Raw genomic sequence first — 16,604 nt, 5'->3', positions numbered from 1 at the left:
GGAGACTATAGCAACAAAATATTGGTCAAAATATCATGGTTGTTTGATGGAAGTTAGGCAAAGGAGATCTAAAAACAATGGTCGGACGACAATTGTTGGGCAACAACAATTCTACAATGATGGCCAGGGGCAGCTGTTGGGCGACAATGATTCGAAGATAGTTGTTAGATATTAGTAGTCTGATGGTTGTACTTGGACAAAGGTTGTCCATCAATAGTGATTGTATAGTGGTGGTATGGTGATTGAGGTTGAATGATGGCGGTGGTCGAATGGTAACACTCAATGAAGGTGGAGCTCTAGAATCCTTTGAATCGTTGAACTCTCTTTGACCTCCAATTCCAATCTAGTCCGATCTCTTGCTTATGTAAGAAATTAGTCTATTTATAATTTCTGGATAGGGACATCTTAGGAAATCAAATTAAAATCCCAAAGCTCCATCGAATGTTTGCATTTACCCACTTGATTGCATACCTTTCTTTCAATATTTATATATCTAAATGATATTAGAATTAAGCAATCTTAAGTTAGATTTTTCTTATTAACATTTGCTTATAAACATACAAAATTTGAAGATCATTTCATCATCTAATTAGTATCATGAAGTTTCTAATTATGCCCTAAGTGCTTGATATGAGTTCATTAGACGCGAATCATATGACTTTGAGTATCATTAGATTTGTCTCATTGAGACTTTCGTATTCACTAAAAAAAGGCACTGGATACTAGCATTGGTGATAATAAACATCGAGATTGGCATTGACTTTAGAAATTAGTTGAAATATGTTGCAACCAAGGCAGAAATCACTCGAATAATAAGAAAAAGAATTATTTTATTATTATTTTATTTATTTATCAAATTTTATTTTATTTTACATATCAAAATAAGATGAAAAATAGAAATAATTTTTTTTTATAAATATGCAAATATAATGAGTAAAATATATAAATTATATTTATTATAATATTGAAATTTAATATATCTTCAATTTTCATATTTGCAAAAATATTCAATTAAAAATTAAATTAATTTAAAATCCTTTCTTTTCTTCATATAACATAACTGTTATAACTAAAATAAAATAAAAATAGAGAAGACATATGAAAGAAAGACTTTAGGTTTCATTTGAATTAACTTTTTTTCTATTTTTTCTTAAAATAAATTTTTAGCATAAAAATTTATTGAATAAAAAATTTATACTTAAAAAATCCTTTAATAATAATAAAAAATTATGTTAAATGAAATCTTAGAGAAGTGCTTGGCTGTCATCTTTGAAATGAGAGCAATCCTGATGACTAATAGCACACCGAAAGACAATATCAAGCGAATATTACGGTCAGACTAATCAATTAAATCTTAACGTGTCCACCTCAACACCTGTGGAAGCATCCCTCGAGGACAAAAGGTGGAAGAAAACAATTTTCCAATAAATGAACCTTTATTAGATGCTATAAGCTATAGACTATAATGCATCATAGTGCACAAATTATGGTTCATTAATATAAAATGTATTATCAAATTGCAACATAAAAATAATATTACATGTACTTTATGATAATACTTAGAGTTTACTTTGGAACAATCTTTTACTACCTTGCATGTTAGGCAGTTATCATAATTTCATTTGATTACTAATTTATTATTACTATTTTTAGAAATTTCTATAATGAAAAGCTATTTTATATAATTGTAATAACTAAGTTTTTCTTTTGGACAATTTTGTCATTGCTTTCTAAAACACCTTTTCAGTACAAAATTCTTTTTAACTAAAACATCATTTTAGAAAACATTAGGAACGCTGTCGCAAACGAACTCTAAGGCTTCTTTTGGAAGAGAAATTATTCTGTGTGGACACCACATGCAACTCTAAGTCCGGATGCCGCTGTACATCGCAGTATCGAGCCGCGGTACATTAAAAGGATGACGTGGTGCATTTTTATTGATATCTGGTTATTGTTCGGTCGTCTGCACAGAATAATTTCTCCTTTTGGAATGACTTTCTTAATGCTCTATAAAGCAGCTTTGTAGTACAAAATATTCCGATTTAAGAACTTTTTGTGCTAGAAAATTACTTTAAAAACAATAAAAAAATCATCACAAATAAAACTTGAGTTATTTTTCTTATAACAACTTCACAAACAACTTTTTAAAATTTTAATTTTTCTTTACCATTTTCTATTCACATTTTCTTTGTATCATACCAATAAATCAACTTAAAAACAATAAATTAAAAAAAAGAAAAAAAAAACTTAAAAACAATAAATTTATATTATTTTTTTCAATATTAAAATAAATTGAATTTATGATTAATTGACTTTAAATTGATATCAGATTTAAAAAAAAGAAAGATTTGATTATGGTTTAAATTAAAAGATAAAATCTGAATGCTTGAGAATATTAATTGATAATATTAACAGATAATATCAGATTTAAAACATAATTTGGTGAAGTTTTGAGTTATTGTTTAATAGTGGAATATGCTATAAATAAAAGTACAAGCATTCATTGGTCAGTTTATCAAATTTTCTAAGTATAATTCTTATTTAATTATCAATTCTAGTTGTTTGATAGATTCTTCTCACTTATGAATTGAAATCAAATAATGGGCCCACAAACATGCCAGGCTGGACAGATCATGGACCTGTATTTGTTTTTTTTCCTTTGAGGTTATAGGCTTTGAATCATAACAACTACTATTTTTTTCTCTCCCACCTCCTGTCTTCTTCCTCTCTTTGCTCACCTCTTTAATTCGCCTACTCTCTCTCTTTCTTCTCTGCTTTGTGGCGGCTTTTCTAGAATCTATGGCCTCTGAGGGTTCGGTTGCAGATCAGAGTATCGATGAGGTATTAATTGCAGTTCAAAGCCCTAAGCTTTCTTTCCCTTTACTTTTATTTTACTACTTTGTTGTTTTCCTTTTGGGGGAATCACCATAATTAGGTGAGGATGAAGCGCTGGCATCGCAATCAGCTGGAAAAATTAGGAAAGATGAAGTTTTTAGTGCTTTTTAGGGTGAAATGAAATGCGGGAGGAAATACTCTACACTGAGTTTTTCTTGTTTTTTTCTGTCTATCTCTGTCTCGCTCCCCACTTTTTTTTTTACTTCTCTGGTAATTTGATAAACATGGCGGTGTCCTATTGACTCTAGAGATATATATTTTTGGCATAGCTTTCATTTCTGATCTCTGTCTCGCTCCCCACTTTTTCTTATTTTTTATATGCTATCATCGTTTAATTAGGACACATGAGGATCCATCACCAAGTTGTTTGGAAAATATTTGGATCGAGATATCCTGTCAAAAATTTAGTTATGATAAGTTTCAAAATTGTTAGATTTGTTTTGAGATGAGTATAATATAGAAATAATAAATCTAAATTATATTATGCTCATCTTAAATGAAATTCTGATCGAATATTGATCAAGATGACGGGATATAGCACCTATGGTTCATGAAAAGATCTAAAAAATTCAATATCAAAGAGAAATCTTGCTTCTATTTAAATAGGGTCTTGGTTTTCAAGGCCTCTTATCTTTTACTTCTGTGATTTAGTTCACAGTTTCAGTTGCAAAATCCTTGGTTTAAAGTAATAATAAATCATGAAATGAAAACTTTTTTTTTTTTTTTTTAAATTTAATGTTTGGTTAGCTTAAAAAGAGTTTCAGTGATCAAATACTGATGAATGTTTAGTATATATTTGATCTTTTTGACATTCAACTCAGATTCCTTGCGCACAATCTTGTTTACTCTCGTAAAACTGATTAGGTAAATTATTAATATAAATGGTTTTTTTTTTTAATTATGCTTCTATATAAACTGAGTGTAAGCCTCCCCAACTCTTCATAAATGTGGCTTTTTTGAAAGGGAAGTATCAGAGCATTTTTTCATGTAGCCTCAACAACTGAATCTAATAGTTTCTTAATTAGGTGGACGGTTACTTTTACGGTTTTATCCAATAACGAGAAACTACAATAGTAAACTGTTGGATCTTGATCTGTTTTTGGTGGCTAGGGGTATAAACGAGTACAGTCGAGCTTGAGTCATGCCTAACTCGAGCTCGACTCGTCAGTTAAATCGCGTGAGTTGAGCTCAGGAGGCGTGGTCAAGCTAAGCTAGTTTTAGTAAAGGCGAGCTCGCAAGCCAACTGCGAGGTTGCTGTGAAAACAAAAAACGGGTGCTGATCTTTGCTGAAGAAGAAGAAGTGGCATTGCTAGCAGCTTTTTCTCTTAAGAAATAGTTGAACGAGGGCCTATTATGAGTAATTAAAGAGTTGCAATTTTTTTCCCTTGGGAAGATGGCTGAAATTTTACATATGTACATTTTAAGAAAAAATTACAGCCTACCACAGTCTAATACAACATACTATAGTTGTATGTTGTTTGTGAAAAAACTGCAGCCTAATACAACTATATCTTCTTGGAAGTTACAACTTTATTTATTATATAATTATTTTTAAATAGTGAAATAATTTTTTTTAAATTATAATAATTATTGCAAGTTGCCCCCTGCCAGGCTTGAACTCGAGCTCGAGGCTCGATAAACTCAGCTTGCGAGCTCGTTATCTAGTCGAGTTCGAGCCAACTTGGCTCATTTACACCCCTAGTGGTGACACTTGAACACTACTTGCAAGGCTCATAAGGCTTAAGCAAAGAAAAGAGTGGTAAGAGAAATAGGGAGAGAGGGTGTGTGTGTGGGGGGGGAGAGAGAGAGAGAGAGAGAGAGAGACAGAGAGAGAGAGAAAAGTTATGAGATTTTATTTCTCACACCAAATGCCCAGTAGCCTAGGTTATTGTATAGCTCCTCCCTTGAAAAAAAATGGCCCTTTGACTCCATTTTTATTCGGTATTAGGCGCTTCAGGAAAAGCTATATATAAAAAAAAAAAATTATATCCAATTACAAGAGAAATATATCGCAAAAGTATGTAGCCAAGAAAATATAATAATACATATGGATAGTCAAAGGCCAAAGTATCCATCTTGATGGTTGAAAATGCTGATTGATTGGGAAAAAATGCCAACTTGTTGGGTGAATTTGTTGATTGGAGAAGTACAGTGCTGATGGATGGCTTTTATCTTAGGTGAGTAAGTCGAGTAGAGCCTTGGGCATGAAATGCTTTGGTGAGGCCATGAGTCTAACGAGTTTATTATGAACCTGACAAGTTCATGGTAAACTTGTAAAGTCCTTGGAGATCCCTATAAAGTCCTGGAGAGTTATTGGGGAGTCCCGAAAAGTCATGGAGAGTCCCTAGAACCCGTTGAGTTTAACATGAGTCTACTGAGTTCATTATGAAATTTACGAGTTCATGCTAAACTTGTAGAGTTCCCAGTGTGTTCTTGGGGAATTCATAGAAAGTCCTGGAGAATCCCTGGTGAGTTACCGGAGAGTTCTTGGAGAGTCCCGAAAAGTCATGGAGAGTCCTTAGAGAGATCCTGGAGATTGCTAAAGAGTTTCTAGAGAGTCCTTAGAGAGTTTTTGGTAAGTGCATCTTGGCTTTTGTCAAGTGCACCTTAACCTTTAGCAAGTGCACATTGGTCTTTGGCTTATTTGATTAGTCATTTAGTTCCTTGATTATCTTGTATCTTTGGAGACTGGCTTGCAAAAAAGAAAAAAAAAATTAGAAATGCATTATGTTAATTACAAGACAATCATTTCAATATTTTTATTGTTATGGAGAAGTTAGTGGCTTGCAAGGAAATTCCAGACAAGTACCAAAACAAGAACTAGTATAGTTTAATGATAACGAGTCTTCAAAGGGCAAATCTGATGGGGCGAGTGTGATCGATGCCAGAGATCGCTTCCACTTTTTTTTTCTTTCATCTTGTTTGTTAGAGGAGGATAAATTGTTTATACTTAAAAACAAAATATTTTAGTTATGCTTGTTTTTGTTTATTCCCTCGTTTTTAAAACTACTATGCTGTTGAGACGAGTAATCCGGTCTAGGCTATTGAGCTAAAAGATCATGTTGAATGCTTGCATGCATGAATAATGATATCACTCCCAAGTATTTTTTTGGCTTTTTCTTTTTTGTACACCCTTATAGAAGTTGTTGCCTTGGATGAGTCTTACATTTCGCTAGGTTTTTAATCCTCACGGGGGTAACCATTTTATTTTTGCCAACCAAAATGAACTCATGTGCTATTCAATATGAATTTTACTGCTAAGAGAGGAGTCAGATTTTATGCCTAGATTTTTTTTACAAACGATATAAAAGGAATTAATACGCAATGCTTGAGGTTTGCCTAATTAATAGGATCATTGTTTTATTGATTTGAGTTTATTCCTGAAAGCAAGAGGTGAGTAAGTGCTTAAATATAAATGTCGATTTGACTATACATATACTTTTTTAGAAAAACAAGTGATTCATTTCTTTTAGGTTTATTTGATATATCTTTTCCGTCGAGAGGATATTGAGATTAAAAATAAAAAAGATGACTTTGCTAAGTGTAGGCTAATCGTCTACCTTGAGGCCTTAAATCTCTTATGGGGAGGAGTCTTGCCACTTTTAGGGTTGACCATTCGTTGATTTTACTTTGATTACTATACACAAGTTAGTCTAGCTTTCTTATGTTTACCCGAATGCTCTCCTTTTAGAAAATAAGTTCCCCCAATGTTGATCTAGATAATTGATGTGTCAACTCTCTAACTTGATGTTGGTTGACCTTAAGTCTAAAAGTTAATTACTAAGTTTTTAGACTCAATTCCTTTGAAATTTTTCTCATGCCTTTTTTTTTTCTTTTATTTGTTATTTTTATTTTTTTATAAAAATAAATTTTAAAGAGAGAAAAGAGCTCACCAAATTCTCTGAGTTTGACTTTGCTGAGTTTTTAAACTCTCTTTTTAATGACTACAACTCTTGGATGAGTTGAACTCTTCTTTGGATGAATTCAATTTTTAGATGAGTTGAACTCTCCTTTAAACGACTTCAATTTTTGGATGAGTTGAACTTTTTTTCCAAACTACCACAATTTTTGGATCAATTGAACTTTTCTTTGGATATCTTCAATTTTTGGGTGAGTTGAACTCTCCCTTGGACAACTTTAATTTTTGAGTGAGCTAAACTCTCCCTTTGACGACTTCAAATCTGAGATGAGTTGACTATGAGGGATTAGCTCTATGAGTCCTTGTTGAATTATGATGGGGAGTTTCCAGAGTATTTACAAATTGCGTGGAATACTTGCTTGTTGTGACAATGTTTTGATATTTCATATTCATTGGTGCCTCTCTATTTGGATGCTTTGCTTCTCATACTACTTGGTTTCTAGTTCATAGCTTCAATTCATTCTCCCTACATCTTTCAAAACGTTGGATTTAGATCTGTTAATAATGACGCCGAAATCATACTTGCAAGACTCATGAGGTTTAAGCAAGGAAAAGAGAGAAAAGAGAGAAGAAGAAGAAAAAAAGGAGAATTTTAAAGTGAGAAGCTTTGATATTTTATATCCAACACAAAATACCTAGGTATATATCCCCCTCCGAAAGAAAAAAATTGGCTCTTTGACCTTGCATTTATGCGGTTTCGAGCACTATAGAAAAAGCTATACACAGAATAAGACAAATATTCAATTACAAGAGAAGTATATCCCAAACAATATGTATCCAAGAAATACAAAAATACATCCAAACTATTGACACATGAGCAGTTACTAGTCGGAGTCTACATCTTGTTGGTTGAAGTTGCCGACTTGTCGAGTGAAAATGCGAACTTGCTCGGAGAAGTCATTGATTGGTGGAGAATAGTGTGGGTGGGTGGCTTCTGGCTTAGGTGCGTTGGCTTAGTAGAGCCTTTGGCAGGAAATGCTTTGAAGAGATCATGAGTCTAGTGGGTTTATTATGAACCTTACGAGTTCATAGTAAACTTGGTTAGTCCTAGAGAGTCTTGGAGGGTCCCTGTAGAGTTCTTGGAGAGTGCTGGAGAGACTTGATGAGTTTTTGGAGTCTCTAAAGATTTCCTGGTGAGCGCACCTTGGCTTTTAATGAGTGCACTTTGGCCTTTAACAAATGAACCTTAGCTTTTGGTGTGTACCTGAGCTGCATCTATTATGTCAATCATTAATTGGTGTGTACCTGCCAGTGGGACTTACTGGTAAAGTCAATTTCTTATGAATTATGCCAAAACCAAACAATCAAGATGTAATTGTGTGGCAAAGAAAAATTTCCTTTATACAATCAAATACATGCTATAAATCTGCTTTTGATTACCTTTTCCTTAAAAATAGTAAATGCCTTGACCTTGAAGTTAGAGAGCACAACTTTCTTTCTTGAACTCATTAGGATTTTGCACATTTCATGTCTTCATATTGATCATGACAAGCAAAGAGATGTTCCTGAATTGACTCAATTAGTTAAATTTTATGCAGCATGCGGAGGAGGAAAAAGTTGGTGATGTTAGTAAATGTGTTGATGGAGAAGAGATTATTTTCCAGCCCAAGGAAGCTGCAGATAAAGAAGAGGCAGAAAACAGCAAAGAAGTAGGCTCGACAGGGATGGCATCTACCGCTAGTTTCTCAGAAGAGAATCTTGAACCTGATGATCTTTCTGTTTCCGATATAACCAAGAAGGAAGAACAGCATGAAAAGGTTGGGGAGGTGGAGAATTCTCCCCAGAATTCTGAGGTTTCTAATTCTTCAGAACCAGTAGTTGACATAGATGAAGCAACCTTGCAAAGCGAAGCTGACGATGTTCATGAAAAGCCAAGTGAAGTGCAAGAAAAATCTAGTGATTTTATTGAGACATCCGCATTCCAAGAACCAGTGATTTCAGAGTCCAAATCAGAAGATTTGAAAGATATTGAAAGCAAGCCAACATTTGAGAATGAAAGAAAATCAGAGGAAGCACCTTTGGTTTCTACTGGTGTGGATATTTCTAAAGATGGAAATATTGTGGCTGAGACACAAGAAGCAGCTAATCCAGCGTTCTCAACGGACAAAACCGGTATTGAATTGATTGGATCAGAAGATTCAAATGATGAAATTCATGTGTTAGTTCTTGCTGAAATTCCAACTGTGTTTGTTCCTGATTCTTCTGAAACACCAGAAAAAAATGTTGATTCGACTAATCTTGCTAGTATTGAGGTACCTGTGAAAGATCTAGAAGCCGTATCTGGCTCTCCTGAAGAACAGAAATCAAAAGAGAGTACAGAAATTCAAGAGCCAATTTCAAATGTGAGCATAAATGATGCTGGAGATGAAGTTGTTGGATCCTCTTCATATGAAGTGAAGCCTACCGGAGTTTCAGAAGTGGTTGAAAACAAGGATGGTGGCTTGGAAGCGGAGACTTCTCAGCCTTCTTTCAAAATTCAAGAGGATCTTGAAGCTAATTATAAGCTAGCTCAAACTGAATCTGATGAAAATGTTTCCCAAGGAGTCGAAGTCAAGAAAGCTGATGAGATTGTTGAAGGTGGCATAGAGACATCCACTGTTCCTGATGACGTTCCTCCACTTGCTATAGTTTCATCTGAAGAGGAAAAAGCTTCTGAGCCTGGTGTTGTGGTTGAGGAGGGAGAGTCTTCTTTGGAAAGCGATAACATTGACGCTGTTCCTAAAGTGGCTGAAATTTCATTGGAAGGCGGAAATGTAGTGGAAGAAGATGAATTGGTTGATAAGGAGAAAATTGTGACTTCGGATGCTGTACAGAGAGACTTGGTTGATTCAATTACAAATCCTATAGAAGCAAAAGTTTCTTCTGATCAAGTAAGGACTCCTATAACTGAGAATGTAAATGAAGATCTGGAAGTGACATCCAAGGAACTCAATATTGACCCTGTTGCTAGTGAAGCCTTTTCTGAGGGTGATCAAATTCCTGCAGGTGAGGAGAAGAGTGACAGCTTGAAAGGTGAAGTTGCAACTTCAGTGGAGACACCAAATGATATCACCACCCCAGAAGAAGAACCACTTGATCAACTGATTGAGGAGAAGAAGAGTGAGAGTTTAGTAAGTGAAACACATTCTTCTTCTGAGGATAAATTGCTTGATGAGGAGAAAGATGCAAATGAAGAGGCTAAAGATATAAACTTGCAAAGCGAAGATAATGGTGCTGATCAAATCCCAAGTGTTGTGCAAAGTGATTTTGCTGAGAAATCTGCATCCCAAGAACCTGCATTTTCAAAATCCAAAATAGAAGATTTGAAAGATATTGAAATCAAGCCTACAACTGAGAATGAAAGAAAACCAGAGGAAGCACATTTAATTTCTACTGATGTGGGGATTTCTGAAGGTGGAAACGTTGAGGCCGAGGCGCAGGATACAACTAATTTAGAGTTATCAAAGGACAAAGTTGACATCGAATTGATTAAGCTAGAACATTCAAAGGATGAAATTCAGGTTCCCATTGAAATTCCTACTGTACTTGTTCACGATACTTATGAAGCGGCAGAAAAAAATGACATTGATTCAAGTAGGCTTACCAGTATAGAGATACCTGTGAAAAATCTAGAAGTTGAATATGGCTCTCCTGAAGAACAGAAATCAAATGTGAGTACAGAAACTAAAGAGCCAAGTTTAGATGTTGGTGTACTTGATGCTGAAGGTGAAGTTGGTGTACTTGATACTGAAGGTGAAGTTGTTAGATCATCTTTCTATGAAGAGAAGCCTTCAGGAGTTGCAGAAGTGATTGAGAAAAAGAATAATGGCTTGGAAGGGGAGAAAAATCATTCTTCAGTCGAAATTCACAAAGATCTTGAAGCTAAATCAGAATTAGCTGAAACTCAATCAGATGAAAATGTTTCTGAAGGAGTTAAAATTAAGAAATATGATGAAATTGTTGGAGGCATAGAGATATCCACCGTTCCTGATGATATTCCTATACCTTCTGAAGTTTCATATAAAGAGGAAAAAGCTTCTGAACCTGCGGTAGTGTTTAAAAAGGAGGAAGAGACTTCTTTGGAAGATGATAACATTGGTACTGCGTCTGAAGTTGCTGAAGTTTCATTGGAAGGTGGAAATAATTTGGAAGGGGATAAATTGGTTGACAAGGAAGAAGTAAATGCTGATGCTGTAGAGAGAGACTTGTTTAATACAATTATAGATCCTGCAAAAGCGAAACTCTCTTCTGATCAAGTAAAAGCCCATGCAACTACTGAGAGTGAAAATGAAGCTCTGGAGTTGACATCCAAGGAAGTCAATATTGCTCCTGAAGCTAGTGATGTTCCTTCTGAAGATGATAAAATGTCTACAGGCGATGAGAAGAGTGAAGGCTTGAAAGGTGAAACTTCAACATCAATGGAGGCACCAAATAGTATCATCACTGTAGAAGAACCACTTGATCAAGTGATTGAGGAGAATAAGAGTGAGAGTTCAATAAATGATACACAACCTCCTTCTGAGGATAAACTGTTCGACTTGGAAAAAGATGTGAATGAAGAAGACAAAGAAATAAACTTGCAAAGCCGAGCTGACGGTGCTGATCAAAACCTAAGTGTTGTGCAAAGTGATTTCGCTGAGACATCCACATCCCAAGAACCTGTGTTTTTAGAATCCAAAAATGAAGATTTGAAAGATACTGAAACCCAACCAACATCTGAGAATGAAAGAAGAGTAGTGGAAGCACCTTTGACTTCTACCGGTATGGATACTTCTAAAGATGGAAATCTTGAGGCTAAGTCACAAGAAGCTGCTAATTCAGAGTTCTCGAAGGACAAAGTTGGCATGGAACTGATTAAGTCAGAAGATTCAAAGGAAGAAATTCAGGTGTTAGTTCCCCATGAAATTCCCACTGTAGTTGCTCCTGATGCTTTTGAAGCACCAGAAAAAAATGATGTTGACTCAACTTATCCTACAAGTATAGAGGTACCTGTGAAAGATTTAGAGGTTGAATTTGGCTCTCCAGAAGAACAGAAACCAAAAGAGAGTACAGAAACTAAAGAGCCAAGTTCAAGTGCGAGTACAATTGACGCTGGAGGTGAAATTGTTGGATCTTCCTATGAAGCCAAGACTTCAGGAAATGCAGTAGTTGAGAGAGAGGATGATGGCTTGGAAATTCATGAGAATCCAGAAGCTAATCCTGAATTAGCTCAAACTCAATCTGATGAAAATGTTTCCGAGGGAGTTGAAGGCAAGAAGGATGATGAGATTGTTGAAGGCGCCATAGAGACATCCAATGTTCCTGATGATGTTCCTTCACTTGCTAAAGTGTCATATGAAGAGGAAAAAGCTGTTGAGCCTGGTATAGTGGTTGAGGAGGACAAAACTTCTTTGGAAGGTGATTACACTGGTAGTGTGGCTGACGTTTCATTGAAAGGTGCAAATGTTTTGAAAGGGGATAAATTGGTTGACAAGGAGAAAGTTGTGAATTCTGATGCTGTAGAAACGGACTTGGTTGGTACATTTACAGATCCCACAGATGCAGAGGTCTCTTCTGATCAAGTAAAAGCTCCTACAACTACTGAGATTGTAAAGGAGGAGAGCAATGAGGGAGCTCTAAAAATGACATCCAAGGAACTTAATATTGCTCCTGAATCTAGTGAATTCCCTTCTGAGGTTGATGCATTTTCTGCGGGTAATGAGGAGAAGAGTGAAAGCTTGATAGTTGGAGATGCAACTTCAGTGGAGGTACCAAAAGATATCATCGTCATAAAAGAGTCTCTTGATCAATTGGTTGAGGAGAAGAAGAGTGAGACTTTAGCAAGTGAGATGGCAGCTCAGACCGAGGATAAATTTGTTGACGAGGAGACAAATGTGAATTTAAAGAATGAAGTGAGAGAATTGATTAATACATCCAGTGATGCTACTGCAGCTGAAGTTTCTTCTGAGAAAGTAAAGGCCCCTGAGCTTGTTGAGGAGGAGAGCAATAAGCAAGCTCTGGAAGAGACGGCTAAGGACCTCAATATTGCTCCAGAAGCTAGTGAAGTCACTTATGAGGATGATAAACTTTTTGCAGTTGAGGAGAAGAGTGAAAGCTTGAAAGGTGAAGCTGCAACTTCAGTGGAGGCACCAGAAGATATCATCACCATCAAAGAGTCGCGTGATCAAGCGATCGAGGAGGAAAAAAGTGAGAGGGAAGCTCCAGCTGAGGATAAATTGGTCGACAAGGAGAAAAAAGTGAATGAAAAAGCTGAAGAGAGAGGCTTGGTTGATACATTCATAGATCCTACTGCAGCTGAGGTCTCTTCTGATCAAACAAAAGCTTATGAAACTGTTGATATTATGAAGGAAGAGAGCAATGAGCAAGCTTTGGAAGTGAAGTCCAAGGAACTCAATATTGCTTCTGAAGCTACTGAAGTCTCTCTTGTTGGTGATGAAGTTTCTGAAGGTGATGAAGTGAAGAGGGAAAGCTCGAAAGGTGAAGATGCAACCTTAGTGGAGGCACCAAAAAATATTAAAATTGCAGAAGACACGCCTGACCAAGTGATTATGCAGAAGAAGAGCGAGGGTTCAAAAAGTTTGATGGAAGCTCTGGCGGAGGATAAGTTGGTTGACAAGGAGAAAGATATAAATGCAGAGGCTGAAAAGGCAGAATCAGTTGATATACCCACAGATCCTTCTGCTGCTGAAGTCTTTTCTGAGCAAGTAAAAGTTAAGGAAGCTCCGGAATTAGCATCCAAAGAACTCAATATTGTTCCTGAAGCAAGTGAAGTTCCTTCCGAGGGTGATAAAGTTTCTTTAGGTGAAGGGGAGCAGAGTAAAAGCTTGAAAGGTGAAGATGCAGCTTCATTGGAGGCACAGAAAGATATCACCACTCAAGAAAAGTCAGTTGATCAACTAATTGAGGAGAACAAGAGTGAGAGTTCAAAAAATAAGATAGAAGCTCCAATTGAGACGACTAGAGATTTTGATGCTTCTTTGCTCCTTCCTAAGGCAGTGAAAGACATTATAGCATCAGAAGCAGTTCAGGAGAAGCAACATGAGACCTCAAATGATCTCAGTCTGAAGGAAAAGAAAGCTAACGACTCTGAGTATAAAAAGGAGGAAGTGAAAGTTGAGGAACCTTTACAGCATGCGACCGACAAACCTGGGCAAGCAGAGTTGAGAACTGAAAAGGCAGAGAGTGAGAAATCTAAGGATGAAAAGCCAATTGTATCTTCTGATACTGTGGATGCAAAACTGACTAAAGAGGTGACTAAGCGCGAATCAAACATATTCTCTAAGGTAAAGCGCTCAATTGTGAAAGCAAAGAAAGCTATCCTCGGGAAGTCACCAGGTACAAAGACTCTGTCATCAGAAGCAAAAGATGAGAACATCTAAAAAGCTTGGCGATTTAAATTTATATGAATTGCATGTCTCCGTTGTGTCATATATATTGTAAAGATTTTTGGATCTCTTCTTTGTAGGTGTGAAATTATTTAGGTTTGTTTATTGTGTTCTTGTTGTTTTTGTTCAGTTGATGGTACTTCTATATTTGATTGTTTGATGTTCTGGATCAGTTCAGACATTCTTTTGTTGATTATGTAGGTTTGTATCAGAATTTGCTTGATATTTGAAGCTCTGTTTGAGAATGTTGCACATGGACAGTTTAACTTCTTGAATTTGAAATACATTGAAATTTTCTGCATCACTAAAATTACTACTTATCTATGAACTTGCTTTGCCATCAAAATACATAAAATACTACACCTAATGCATCAAAGGCAGCAATAGTAATGTTAATAAGGATATATTGGTGGTTGATCTGGTTCTAAAGTTATCAAAAAAAAGGAAAATTTAGATGTCATTAGAATGATCATTATATAAATGATTGTCAAAGTACGAATTTATATATTGATGTTGGTGATAAAAATGATAGGAAAATTAATGAATATTTATTACTTTGATCAATAAATAAATGATTTAGAAGATGCTTAATGGATTTAAACAAGTTAGTGATCTCTATGTTAGAAATCAGTTAAAGCAGAGGTAAAATCTAGATACTCTTTGAATTCTGGTGCAAACCATTTTGAGAATTCTGATTAATGAAGCACTTTCTTGAATATTCATTATGGAGTAGAAAAATTTGCCGTTTACATCATGAACATTCTATATTAGTTCAAGATTGAAATTTTTATAAAGATCTTAATTAAATTAATGAAAGACAAACTAGATGACCACTATAGCCCGTATAGCTTCCTTTGAACATCCAGTTTTAGCATTTCATCATTTAGGCTTTGTTTGGGACAATTTTCGTGCGACTTTATTATGCTACGGTAGAGAAAACTTTTTAAAGTTGTTGTAGAAAATAACTTTCTAGTGTTGATACATCACAAAAAATTGCATTGATCGGACAAAAATTTTGAGGCATATCCAAGTTGGAAATTTCTAAAATTAAATTCGGGATCTATCAAATACCAATTTCAGCAAACTTACAGTCAAATTGAATGTCTCGAAGAGACAAACCCATCAACACCAAAATCGGTCCTATGTGAGCTCAAATGAGTCCAAATCGGAGGGGAAGAAGCATATTTGGAAGGTTCAAATCATTAATTATGGCATGTGTATAATTGAATCGAGTGTCTCGACGAGACAAATCCACGAGCCCAAGATTGCTCAGGTTAGACATCATTTGGACACCTAAATGCTTGACAAACAATGAGACTTCAAGATCTCTAGCACCACCACTGACGAACCTTCATCGACTGTTGTCGGACCATCACCCGGCCTCCGACAGCTGCCTAAATTCAGCCCGACCATCGTCGAACATTGCCCGGCCATAGGCCGCCACCGGACTTCCGCTCGACCACAGTTGGACTGTTGTGCGGTCGCCGATCGCCGACCACTGTCGCCCGCTGACTACGGTCCCTTTGACCTCCGTCGCCCGCCAACTATGATCCCTCCGACCTCTGTCACCCAATGATTATGGTCCCGTTGACCACTGGTTCTCGTTGATTGTGGTCCCTTCGACCTCAGTCGCTTGCCGACTATAGTCCCTTTGACCACCGTCACCCACTGATTACGGTCCCTTCCGACCTTCATTGCTCACCGACTATGACCCCTTCGATTACCGTCACCAGTCGATTAAGGTCCCTCTGACCTTCGTTACCTGCCTACTACGTTCCTGTCGATCTCAATCGCCCGCTGACTACGGTCCCTTCGACCTCAGTTGTCTGCCGACTGTGGTCCTTCTGACCTTCATCGCCCACCGACTACGGGCTACGGCCTACTTTGACCACGGTCGCCGCCAATCATGGTCCCTCTAACCTCCATCGCCGGCCGACTATAACCCCTTCAACCTCAATCACCCGCAAACTACAATCCTTGCGACCTTCGTTGCTTGCAGAATATGGTCCCTCCGACCTCCCTTTCCCACCGATTGTCATCATTGTCGCCCGCCTTTGTTGCCCGATGATCACAGTCTCTCCGACCATCGTCGCTTGGTGACTACGGTCCATTCGACCACCGTTTCTCGACTACGGTCCGACTGACCAAACGAACAAGCCAATACTCCGTTAAGAACTACTCTCATTGTTGCGGGCTAGAATATACGCGGTGATAGAGTTATAATTCTACGTCTTAACATTGCACGAATATCCAGCTCACACACAGAGAACACAATATTTTTTACGTGGAAAACCCGGGAAAAGGGAAAAACCACGGGGCCTAGCCCAGTTAAAATGATTCCACTAGAATTTGAGAAAAGTACAATGGTCTGACTCGTCCTTGAAGGCGACTAGATTATAAGTATCAACTAAGAGTTTTGCAAGAGT

General features: G+C 36.6%; 1 protein-coding gene across 1 annotated transcript; it reads left to right on the top strand.

Moving 5' to 3' along the window:
• The first annotated feature begins 2,687 nt into the window (after positions 1–2,687).
• On the top strand, positions 2,688–14,479 carry LOC110093342 (microtubule-associated protein futsch-like). The gene is made up of 2 exons (XM_020818192.2): positions 2,688–2,841; positions 8,353–14,479. Exons 1-2 carry the CDS (start codon positions 2,800–2,802, stop codon positions 14,170–14,172), a joined length of 5,862 nt encoding a protein of 1,953 aa, XP_020673851.1. The 5' UTR covers positions 2,688–2,799; the 3' UTR covers positions 14,173–14,479.
• Positions 14,480–16,604: the final 2,125 nt, after the last annotated feature.

The sequence above is a fragment of the Dendrobium catenatum genome, unplaced genomic scaffold, assembly GCF_001605985.2.
Source record: "Dendrobium catenatum unplaced genomic scaffold, ASM160598v2 fragScaff_scaffold_658, whole genome shotgun sequence".
NCBI classification, from domain to species: Eukaryota; Viridiplantae; Streptophyta; class Magnoliopsida; order Asparagales; family Orchidaceae; genus Dendrobium; species Dendrobium catenatum.
The sequence above is the reverse complement of the archived record's forward strand: the minus strand, read 5'-3'. Positions and strand labels throughout refer to the sequence as shown.